At 40.2% G+C, this 12,205-nt stretch overlaps 1 protein-coding gene across 1 annotated transcript; it reads right to left on the bottom strand.

Moving 5' to 3' along the window:
• Window positions 1–2,114: 2,114 nt before the first annotated feature.
• On the bottom strand, window positions 2,115–10,589 carry LOC130926818 (gastrula zinc finger protein XlCGF57.1-like). The gene is made up of 3 exons (XM_057852076.1): window positions 10,495–10,589; window positions 9,846–9,984; window positions 2,115–4,773 (listed from the first exon to the last, which is right to left on the bottom strand). Exons 2-3 carry the CDS (start codon window positions 9,849–9,851, stop codon window positions 3,031–3,033), a joined length of 1,749 nt encoding a protein of 582 aa, XP_057708059.1. The 5' UTR covers window positions 9,852–9,984; window positions 10,495–10,589; the 3' UTR covers window positions 2,115–3,030.
• Between the last annotated feature and the right edge of the window lie 1,616 nt (window positions 10,590–12,205).

Consider the following 12,205-nt stretch of genomic DNA (forward strand, 5'->3'; position numbering starts at 1 on the left):
TGAACCGGAAGTAGAAACATTCAGGCGCTGAAACTTCGATGTAATATGTTGAAGCGTTTGGAACCCAAAAACTACAGTACTTAACATCGCCGGACTACAGAAAATATTCAAAGAACATGATAAACATATCCGAATCTGAGTTGTCACTATCAAAAACTCAATTTTGAAGGCTCACAACTTTGTAAATCTATACATTGAACGTTTGTTCTTTATCCAATTTACTACACTATTTCTGCTGGAATTCTTTCATCAGGGAACAAAATAATGAAGTGGCTTCATTTTCAAGCATTGGAACTTCTCCGGCTCAGTTAGTTTAGTTTTGATACCTTTTATTTGAATTAATAAGGCTTCTTCTCTTTCTGTTGAGGCTGTTCCAGGTCTTATGACTGCTTTTTGCCATTTTACTTCTGAATATTGGCATTTGAAATACTTTGATTCTGCCCTTCCCAATGTCATTGTAGAATTTCCAAACTTTATCTGAATAGTTTCAGGCAAGATGTCTTTTTTGGGTTTGCGCATTTTAATATATTCAGATTAGATTAAGTAGATCTGACCTTTTAATTACTATTAAACTTTTTTGTTCATTGCTTTTTTTTCTCTTTAAATATGTGTATATGTATTTTCATTGCATCAATTTTCCTGTTTCAACACAATTGTACTATGGAATCATTCTACTTCATTATAGAATTACTGTATCTTTTATTATGCTCAAATCTTATTTACAAGATATGGTTAGGAGCCATGACCCCCCCTGAGATCCAGGGTGGTCCCCCAAGCCACCATCAACCAAAGGGGATGCGCCACCAACCCCACGCCCCCCCCCCCCCCCCCCCACAGACGCAGCCCCCCAACTGGCACGGTACGCCACGGGACCTCCAGCGGCCCACCAAGCCCAGGGCAGAGCAGGGTCCCCCGCCGGAGCAAGTACACCGGCGCCCAGCTAGCGACCCGCGGGGGAGCACAAGGCGGATACCCAGGCAGAGAGCGGAAGGCGGAGGTAGGAGAACGCCAAGGAGCCGCCACGGGGTGACGCAAGATCGGAGCCCTGACCTCCACCCACTCCCGCGGCCGGCAGCCCAGGCAGAGGGGAGGCCACGTCCCAGGAGCCACGCCATGGGCAGAAAGTGTGGGACCCACCTACCAGCCCTATTTCTGTGGCTGCCAGGTTCCCAGCTGGCAGCCATTACCCAGCACCGTGATGGGATTGTGCCATGTGATGAATGATAATCAAAGACGTCTGCTGTCGATGTTGCTGGACTGCAGGGTGCCCCCACGTTGTCCTCTGGCCTGTTGACTGGTGCCCTTTGTTGTCCTCTGGTCCTAGGGAGCGTCCAAAGCCAATGGCCTTCCTAAGGCTTATTGACCTTTTGCTGCTACCTCCCTCCTGACCTCCATCACGAGTCCCAAGTGGTCTCTTGTCAAAAGAGTCCCTGTGCCTAGAGAAAAAGTCTTAACATCCTTGTAGCAAATACATTACATTGTTTCATTCTTTTAATATGTTATTGAATAACAGCTATTTACCGTATTGGCCCCAATATAAGACTCTGTTTTTTTTGCATTGAAATGAGACAGTGAGGGTCGTCTTATATTCAGAGTCTAGACATTATATCCATTTATGACGCTAGATGGCGCCAGATATCATTGAAGCGATGTTTTCTCATGACAGAGCTCAGCTACTCTCAGGTTTAACCACTTTGCATTATTTTATTGCAATGTTTTTCCTTATTCAGATTTGTTTCAAGACTACAGTTAGACTTCACTTTGATGGTTAATGCAGTTATATCAATTTTGTTGTTTTATCACAAAAGATTGGTTCATTTACATTTCAAAAACCAGAAGTCATTCATTTACGAATGTGATTGCACTTTAGTTTACATATTTAAATATTCAGATATTAAGAATTGAATGAGGCAACATGCTTTTTCTCTCAAATATATTGTTATAAACATTTGTTTCAGATGTACTGTAATTATTTCTGTATAAAAATGAATTTGGTGTTCAAAAGTCTTTTTTCAAACTTGAGTCTTGAAAAAGAGGGGGTCGTCTTATAATCAGGGCCGTCTTATATTCGGGCCAATACAGTAATATCACTTCCCTTCATAACACCTATTCAGATGACACACAATTCTACATTTCAGTGTTCCCACAGGTTTATAGTCCCTTAGTCTCAGTGAGGCAACGTTTTCACAAATCCTTGAATTGGGAGGCCAGAATTTTCTCCAGCTAAATGTGGTAAAGACAGAGTGACACCAGAGAAAAGAAGTTCCAACAATGACAGGAGACTAGTCTTTCTCCTTGATCTTTAATTGAGGACCTTTTTTTAAAAAAATAAATAAACAAATAAAACTGCAAGTGTAAAACAAAAACACATACAAGTCTCTTCATATTTATCTGGGTCTTTGAAAAAGACCCAGGTAATGTTATTCAGTTTTGTTTTTTTTTTTGAATGGGATTCCTTCGGGGCGCCGCGCAGCCCGAACCGCTTGACCGATCGGCACTGTTCAAGTATCGACACGTCCGGAATTTTTGCGCGACGCAGGGAATTTTTCAAACAGCTCCAAAAAATTTTCCATTGCGCTGCAAACGGCAATTTTCCCCTCCAAAAAAGCAATTTTCAAAATGTATCTAGTCCTACAATTTTTTTTACCAAATTACATAATTTAGGTGTCAAAAATTCCGGGACGGTGAGGGGCATAAAAGTTGTATACAGAATTTGGACAAAAAATTACGGTTCCCCGGAAATTTGACAAAAACTTGCCTATTAATTTTTAATGAGAAAAAAAAAATTTCAAAATGTATCTAGTCACAAAATAAACTCTTAGCAGATATTTCTACACAATATATTTCAGTAAACAACAAATCTAGCTCGGTAATGAGCAAAGCAAAGGGGCTGGCTAATTTAGCACCCAAAAAAAAAACCTGTGGCCTCGTTTAACACAAATGGGAAAGCAAAACAAAACAAAAAGGGAAGCATCAAAGTATTGTCAACATTGAGAAGTAAAATTGCGAAAAGCAGTAAGCCGTGAGTAATTAAGTGTGTCTTTTTGCATGATTCTTTAAATCTTCTTTGCGGATGTAACTTTTACCACACAGTGTGCAGACAAAAGGCCTTTCCCCGGTGTGCGTACGCGTGTGTATTGTTAACTGTTGCTTACGACCAAATCTTTTATCGCAAAGAGAGCAGGTGAAAGGCTTCTCTCCAGTGTGCGTTCTTGTGTGATCGATTAAATCTCTTTTCTCGATGAATCTTTTACCACAACTTGAGCAGAAAAAAGGCTTTTCTCCAGTGTGTGCACGCGTATGTCTTGCTAAATTATGCTTCGTACGAAATCTTATATGACAAACTGAGCAGGCGAAAGGCTTTTCCCCAGTGTGTGTACGTGTGTGTCTTGTCAACTGATGCTTCGTACAAAATCTTTTATCACAAAGTGAGCAGGCAAATTGTTTCTCTCCAGTGTGTGATTTGGTATGACAGTTTAGTACGGCTTTCCGAGAGAATCTTTTATGGCAAACTAAGCAGGGAAAAGGCTTCTCTCCAGTGTGTGTCATTGTGTGTTGGTTTAAACTTCCCTTCTCAGCGAATCGTTTACCACAAGTTGTGCAGACAAAAGGCTTTTCTCCCGTGTGTGTACGCATGTGTCTTATTACATCTTTCTTTGAACAAAATCGTTTTTCACAAAGTGAGCAGTCAAAAGGCTTCTCTCCGGTGTGCGTTCTTGTGTGTTCGTTCAAATGTCCCTTGTCGGTGAATCTTTTACCACAACATGTGCAGACAAAAGGTTTCTCTCCAGTGTGTGTTTTTGCATGTCTGTTGAGAGTTCTCTCCTGAGTGAAGCGTTTACCACAGGTTGAGCAGGTAAAAGGTTTCTCTCCAGCGTGCGATCTTGAGTGTGTGTTTAAAGTTCTCCTCTGAGTGAATCTTTCACCACAACATGGGCATACAAAAGGCTTTTCTCCGGCGTGTGTATGCTTGTGTCTTGTTAAATATTGCTTCAGACAAAATCTTTTATCGCAAAGAGAGCAGGCAAAAGGCTTCTCTCCATTGTGAGTTCTTGTGTGAATGTTTAAATCTGCCTTCGTGAAGTATCTTTTATCACAAAGTGAGCAGGGAAAAGGCTTTTCTCCAGTGTGAGTACGTGTGTGTCTTTCTAACTGAATCTTCTGAGTGAATCTTTTACCACAGAGAGAGCAGGAAAAAGGCTTCTCTCCAGTGTGCGTGCTTGTGTGTTTGATTAAATTTCCCTTGTCGGCAAATGTTTTACCACAAAATGTGCAGACAAAAGGCTTCTCCCCAGTGTGTGTGTACATGTGTCTTTTTAAGTGATGCTTCCAAGAATACGTTTGATCACAAAGTGAGCAGGGAAAAAGTGATGACCCTTGTAGGGCTTTTGAAGCATTTTGCTCAAAGTCATTATCCTCCTCATCAGTGCTAAAGTGAGAAGAGTGTGACGTTACGTCGTCGCTGTCCGAGAGCGGAGCTAACAAACCGTCAGGTTGCGCTTGTCCCTCTTCTTTTTTTATGAGGTGTTGAAATGAGTCGTCACTTGAAGGTTTCGCTGTTCCGCTCTCTTCACTTGGACCTTCATCTTCTTCACTCTTCACAAAAACAGTCATTGGAGACTTGGGGATTTCATCTTCTTGTTCTTCTTCTTTAATGTTGGGGGTCTCTGGCTCCGTCTCCTGTTTAATGTATGGCATCTCCGACTCCTCTTTAATGTGGAGGGGAGCGTGCTTCTCAGGGTGAAGCTCTTTTGTAGTGACATCTGCGGGACACTGGATGGAAAAATATAACATGATTTGCTAAAGTGGAGTAGGGCTGCAGCTATCGAATATTTTAGTAATCAAGTAATCGACTGAAAATTCTATCGATTAATCGAGTAATCGGATAAAACAAATATATTTTTAGGTGAAGAGCAATTATAAATATACATGAGAAAACAAGACATTTCATCTAATCTTGAACCATTTTCAGTCAATCAATGTCTTTATTTTCGATGTACGTTGTTGAAAAAAAGCCAACAATTGCATCTCAGATGTAACTAGAATAAAAAAAAAAGACTAATTCACTGCTTTCACTCAAAAAACCTTTAGATCTTATTAAAAAATATATATACATATACACACACATATATACACACACATATATATATGTATATATATAAATGCCGTTACGCTTGATAACACGCATCACTTAAAAGTTTAGATTTTTTCCCACGGGTTTCAATTGAATTTCCATTTGTGTCAAGCCATTTTGAAGTTCTAGTTAAGTTTTAAGTTAGTCTAAACTGTAAGAAGTCCTGATAGGATTTTGAGTTTTTGCAGTGTTCAAAATAAATGTATGATACATGCTGTATTGGAGCACATTAGGGACCAGTGCTACTTGGTTTTTTATGCAGCAATGACTACTGAGCTAAAATTGATAGTTAGCATTATTGAGTTTTTATTTAACACCCTCATCACTCCACAACGCTATGTTATGTTAAAGCCTGTGTGTAAGACACGTTAGCCACGCATCGACAGTGGTCACAATTAATAGAAACCTAGCCCTCCGCAGGGCTAACGTTACATGAGCTAGTGACAGTAACGTTAATCTTATTTATTAACGCTCTTTATTAGCGCTTAGCGCTCTACTGCTTTAAGAAGGCGGCTGTTTACTAACGCTGCCCAGATGCGGCCGAGTCTGTCATTTCGCATCTAGTTCAACATACATGTGATCTCTATGAGACTCATCAGATGCTACCTGCTACCAACGTAGCATCATGCGGGCTAGTATTTAGCAACGTCGGCGTTGTTTGTAGCGGCTGTCGGCAGCAGTAAGTTTTTTTGTTTGTTTTTTTTTTTTGCTTCTTCCTCTACACACGTGACATCAGCGCGTTGTCCAGCAATAAAAGTAGTCCGAGCAAAACGTGATGCTTACAGCTGTCAAAATAAACGATTACTCGAGGTGAATAAAATTACTCGGATCAGTTTTTAAACTCGAGTTGCTCGAGTATTTGTTTCAGCTCTAAAGTGGAGCTTTGCTCAGGGATCCCGCGAAATAACATTTACGCTAGCAGACATTTGCTATGCAATTTAGTCAATTGTTGTCAATATTAGCATTATATAGCATTTAAACTAGCAGACTTTTGCTATGCAAAGTAGTCAATGGCGTACCGCACGCATGCTATTTTTAGACTGACGTCGCATCGTAAAGCGGAAGTAAAACAAAAGTGGGACATTACAGACCCGCCCTCGCATAGAAACCATGTTAATTATGCTACTTTTCTCCGGTTATCTTTCAAAAACGAACATGCAGATCACACGTTGCTTTTTTGGAACTTGTAGACACGACTCTAGACATTACGGCATATGAAGGATGTTTTCTTCATACTTCCCGAAACCAAAAAATGTGAAGAATGAATCAACTTGCGCGGACTTATAACGCCAGCTCGGCAGTAAACATTTATGCAGTAAACATTTTGTTGGGTTGGCATTGTTTTTCAGAGGACAAAGAGGTAAGCCATTTTGATATTTTTAACTTCTTTTTTAGCGTGACGTTGTGCCGTGCTGCTTCTGACAATGAATGACCTGAAAAGAATTTAAATGATATCTGACTGCCACTGTTACATTTTCTGTCGTAAAAAAATCAACTTTAGTGAGGGGGAAGTGTAGATAAATTATAGAATTAAGATTTGTTATCAATGAAAAAATTTAAAAGTGTTCGTTGACTGTCACTGACTAACATTTGCGATTGCTACGCAAAACAAACAATATAAATTACCCCCGAGAACGGTCAGAGACGTAGGACAACCAGAGGATATATTATTTAAGAAAGACAGGGCTGGTGGTAAAGGATTAGCCTGGTACACCAGACTCACCGCTGTTCCAGCTATGGAGTCTGGCGACCAAAGAGCAGATCAAATTTCCAGGGCGGAGCAAGCCACAGCACTGAAGTGACGTTTGTAAAGTGACAACTTGCGTTTATTTAACATGGCTAGTGGAGACAGCGTGTTGTCAATGACTTGTGTCTATGTGTTTTTGTTAATATAAAACTGATTTTACTGTGGATTTGAACATATTCTCGGCTCTCCTGTTCATCATCTGTGTTATTGTGGAGACGACTTCCGATGCAGAAAAGTGACACTGCTCGTTAAGAACACATCACGCAAATAAATGAATCTGATTGGACGGTTGATTTTGTTCTTGCTCAAGAGGCCGTTAATGGGCTGGGTCCCAGACTATTCTCACAGTGTTTGAAAAATACAGTGAGAACAGTCTGGCCGTGCCAGGCAAGTAAAGGATAGCTTGTTGAAACAGGAGAATGTCATTATCAGTCGCTTAAGAAAAAGGTGTCTATAGACCCTACTCACCTACGTCACAAAATGGGCGTGTCGCTGTTTCCGGCCGCCATATTGTACCTCTTTTTCAGACCTATTCTCATTGTTTTCTATTAGTCGAGCAAGTTATAGAGCAATTCATGGAAGCCCCGGTGTTATCTGACGCTGTAAACTCATTGGATCCGTTGCATAAAAGGCGTTACGTGGAAAAGCTTCAGTTTATCCATTCGCCAGATCCGTATTTGATGCCTAAATCGATGTTTTTCGACCCGCTGGCTTCGCCTGACATCTGATACCCACACAAAATCAGCCTATTCTCACGAAAGTTTGAAAAACTTTAAGAGCTTGGAGGCTTATAAATGCTACGTTGCTGGTTAAGTGAAACACGTCCTCGTACACGAAAATTCGGCAGGATCTTGTGCTCGGAAGGTGAGTTACGAAATTTTCAATTGAAAATCTTTTGTTCTTGCTAACATCCACTGTCAAGTCTAATGTATTTCATGTCATTTGTCAATGGAGCTAGGGCTTTTAATGTTTATATGGTTTAGCGATAGCACTAACTACATACATACGTGTATGTTGTCGGCGATTAGCCTAGCAATGATCTTAATTGTGGTTGTCAGCCCGAAACCCTCTAAATATATTTTAAATGCATCTTACCAGATATAAAATGACTACTACATAATCTGTGGTAGTCGTTTGGAGCCCAGTTGTCTCGTCGAATTGCAGCAGTCAATCGCGGCCTCCTCTTCGTGTCTCTCGGAATACGGTAAAAATTCAAGTCTCTCCGTCTATCTTCTCTGTTTTTGCAACCGACCGCCACACACGACTTCACCATTTTGAGTATTAATGTTGACGAGCAGTAAAACGTGCAATAATAGGAAGAATTTACGAAGCGCTAATGCATTTCTATGGCGAGTATGCGGACATCATGGCGCGGGGGCGTGGCTGTGACGTCACGTGAGTAGGGTCTATAAAAAAGCTACCTCTGGATCAGGTCGGCTCTTTTTCCCGTCTTTTTCAGCCCTCGACACTCAAGCCATCTCTTTAACTGAACAATTTTATCTTCTTTCACATCTTTGCCAGTGAATTTGGCACCAGGGACATCATTTTTGGAGAGAACTGGTAGGTTTAGCTCTGAAAACATCTCCTTCGTACACGATTTCCATTCATTTCCCCCCTTAGCAACAGTAGCTAACCTCATGAATATTAATAAGCGGAAGTGACGTGTTGCTTGCGGTACGCCATTGCTGTAAACATTAGCATTATATAGCATTTAAGCTAGCAGACTTTTGCTATGCAAGTTGGCCAACTTGCTTAAATGCTACATAATGCTAATGTTAATGTGTGAGCACAAGATTGTTTGAATTTCAGATTGTTTCTGGTGCGCACCAGGTTGCTCAAATTTAGTTTATTTCTGTCAATGTCCCTTTCGGGCAGGGGTGGGCAAACTATTCCACAAAGGGCCGCAGTGGGTGCGGGTTTTTGTTCATACCCATCATGAGGACAGCCTTTCACCAATCTGGTTTCTTACAAGTGCAATCAGTTGATTGCAGTCAGGTGCTTCTTGTTTCCACTGAAACCTCATTGGTTAAACTGTCTGTGCTGAATCAGTTGGAACAAAGACCAGGACCCACTGCGGCCCTCGAGGACCGGTTTGCCCACCCCTGCTTTAGGGGCTGTGTATGTAAACTTTGCTTTGCATCATTAAAGTAGCAAGTGACCCAAAATATTGCCTCCCTTATATACAACAATCTTTCACAGATGAACCCCATAGCTGGGATCAAATGGGATTATATGAATACAATGTGTTCATGGGGAGTCCACCAAACAGATCTTTTCAAGTTGTCTGTTTTTTCGAGTTTTAATATTGTAAAATATATCGCTATCACTAGAAAAGTGGCAATGTCAGTTTTTTTCCAATATCGTTCATCCCTAATAGGGTTTGATGTTGGTTCACTACCTTGTAGATACTTTCTGTTGCTGCATGTTTGCTGCCAACGTCGCAATTCATGACGTCAAACACTACATGTGCTGGATGACTCGTCAGATGGGTCAATCATGTGGCCCAGTGTAAACAGGCCCAATTGCAATTCGGGCACTTGCCAAAAAATGAACAGCCAGCCCTAAAATCTGATTTGAGGACGAAACAGATTGGAATCAGATATGCCTGGAGAACGTAGCCTCGGAACCCTTTTGCTGTAGATACAGGAAATACACTTTATTACTGGCATACATCTTTCACTGATATTAATGATAGATAGAATCGCTAACTTATTGGCTGCCATTTACGGCCATAGACGTCCAATCCGTTTGACGTCGAAGGGATGGCAGCGAATGAACTCTCACCATCCCAGTTCAAATGGATTGGACGCAATTGTTTGTACCGATATATTATTGAATTATGGTTATCGTGAGCCTTGTTTGGCAAGTCAGATATGGGAATTTGCCCTTCAGTCCCAATCACGATCACATCAAAGCAAGTCTGACATTGCACAAATAGTAAAACAACTAATGTCATTATCTTACCCTCATTTTCTTTTGTTTTACGGTTACTCGTCATGGCCTGGATTATCTCTCCTCATCTTCCACGTCTCAACTCTTTAACTTGATGCTTGGGATTGGGTTGGCCTTCAGCAGTGGGGCGGGAAGTGGGGTGCTGACACCCCTGATGTTGGGTAGAAAAAATAGTAACATTTACCTAAAGTGAGTGGAATAATCTGACCCATTAATCTGTTAACTAGTCTTTAATATTCAAACACAAGATGGAGAAAATTATTCGACTAGATTTGAGAAAAAATATCACATTAAGACGTTATAAATTTGCAGTGTGAAAGTTAGTATAAATCAATACAGATTTGTTATGCATTGATCATTTAGCCAATCAATTAATTAGTGACGTATTGGTGAGAATAATAGCTCTGAACCCCGTTCACCCAATCGGTTTGGTATTATTAATGTCCCGTCCACAGCAAAAACACAGGTTATGCTGTTATATCGTCCCTACCAATATTAAATCATAACCTACGCCCTTGCTTTAACATGTCATGGCTAGCGAGCGAAGCTAAACAAAACGAAGTTACGTAAGCCTGCAAAGCTTCAACATAAAGCCAAACGACTTCCACTAAGCTTTAAGATGGGACGTTTTAGTCCACTAAATTCTTACTTCGGTACCTACCCGATGAGAATGCTTTGAATGAGCCTGTTTGGGTAGAAGCGAACACAAAAGAACGGCAAGTCCCGGATAGGTAGACTGACAGATGTTGTGTCGTGTGAACCGGAAGTAGAAACATTCAGTCGCTGAAACTTCAGTGTAATATGTGAAGTGTTTGGATTTGGAACCAAAACTGGACTCTACAAAATAGATAAATAGACGTGGCTAGAGTAGCCAAAAACTGTACTCAAGTATATTAGCAAATATAAATTGCAATATTTGACCACAGATTATATTAACATACACAATAAATACAAACCTGTTAATAATCTCCTAACTATCCAGGAATGCCAAAAACAAACGTTTGTCTTAAGACCACTCAACATTAAATAAATACAACTGAAAAAATGTCTTCGCGTATAACAGTGCTTCTCAATTATTTTGTGTTACGCCGCCCCCTCGAAGACTTGAACGTTTTGCGCCCTCCCCCAGCTCTCTGCTGCCACTGTAAATTGTACCATTTGGCTCTCAAATTTACAAAAGCACACCTCAGCATAACATGCGTCCATTTTATCTACTAAAGCAAAAAAAAAGTAATACTGTATAGATCTACTTAGAATAAAGTACAACTCTATTAACATTGTTCTGTTTGTCACAGAAAAGATTTAGAATGCATAACATTGCTTAAACTCAAAACAAAACAAAAAAGTCACATCCAAACTGTAAAAATACAGTTTTTGACCATTTGACACAGAAAAATAATAAAATCTCATCAATAATAATCAATTCAAAGTGATTAGCAACATTAACTTACGAGAATAATATGCCAAACAATTTGATCGTAAAAATAAGAATAGAACAAAAAACCGACAGTGTCATTGGACAGAGGGACAGTTTTTATTTTTGCTGCAGGCAGTATCAGCTGGAGGCATAGGCAGATCTACTATTCAGGCGAGGTAGGCGATCGCCTTAGGCTCCCAACCAGTAAGCCCCCCCCCCCCCCCCCCCCCCAACCTGCTGCCCTTGCCCCAACGAGCAAGTGCTTGGGCCACCGGAGCCAGCAGCACCCCCAACTATTCGTCATGTATAATTATGTCAGCATATCAAACAAACAAATAATAGAACAAAAAAAAAAGCCATTTGAATGCTGCATTTATATCATCTCTCCCGCACACACACGCACTATCAGTCGCTTAGCTTCATTTAGCACCGTTTAGCTACGCTTAGTTCGCTTAGTTTAGCATCACTTAGCTCCGCTTAGCTGGCCAAACAATGCAGTACAGTTCAAATCAGTCATACATTAGCACTCAAGAGCTGGTTAACAGCATTTGCTAATGAAAATAAAATTAAATCTATTAGTGACTCCACAAGCAATGACGAAGAATGTTTTTTTTAACGGTGTGTAAGCTTTCGGTTAGTGGTTTAGCGAACGTACCTCCGGTGAACATTTCAAAATAAAAGCATGTCATGTTCGTCATATAAATAAGAATTTCTGGAGTTAATCCCACATACTTCAGAATGAATATTAAAATATGTGGAGTAAATACTACAGAATACAGATTCTACACTAAGAATAGCTTTCAAATGACACTCTTTGTGACAAATATGATTGGCAATGAATAATTATTAAAATTATTTTACTATTATATATAGTAGTATACTATAATTTATTCTTTTTTTTTTAAGAATTGTTTTGAATAATGCTGGAAAGGCAGTGTTCTGAATCTGTTTACTT

The sequence above is a fragment of the Corythoichthys intestinalis genome, chromosome 1, assembly GCF_030265065.1.
Source record: "Corythoichthys intestinalis isolate RoL2023-P3 chromosome 1, ASM3026506v1, whole genome shotgun sequence".
NCBI classification, from domain to species: Eukaryota; Metazoa; Chordata; class Actinopteri; order Syngnathiformes; family Syngnathidae; genus Corythoichthys; species Corythoichthys intestinalis.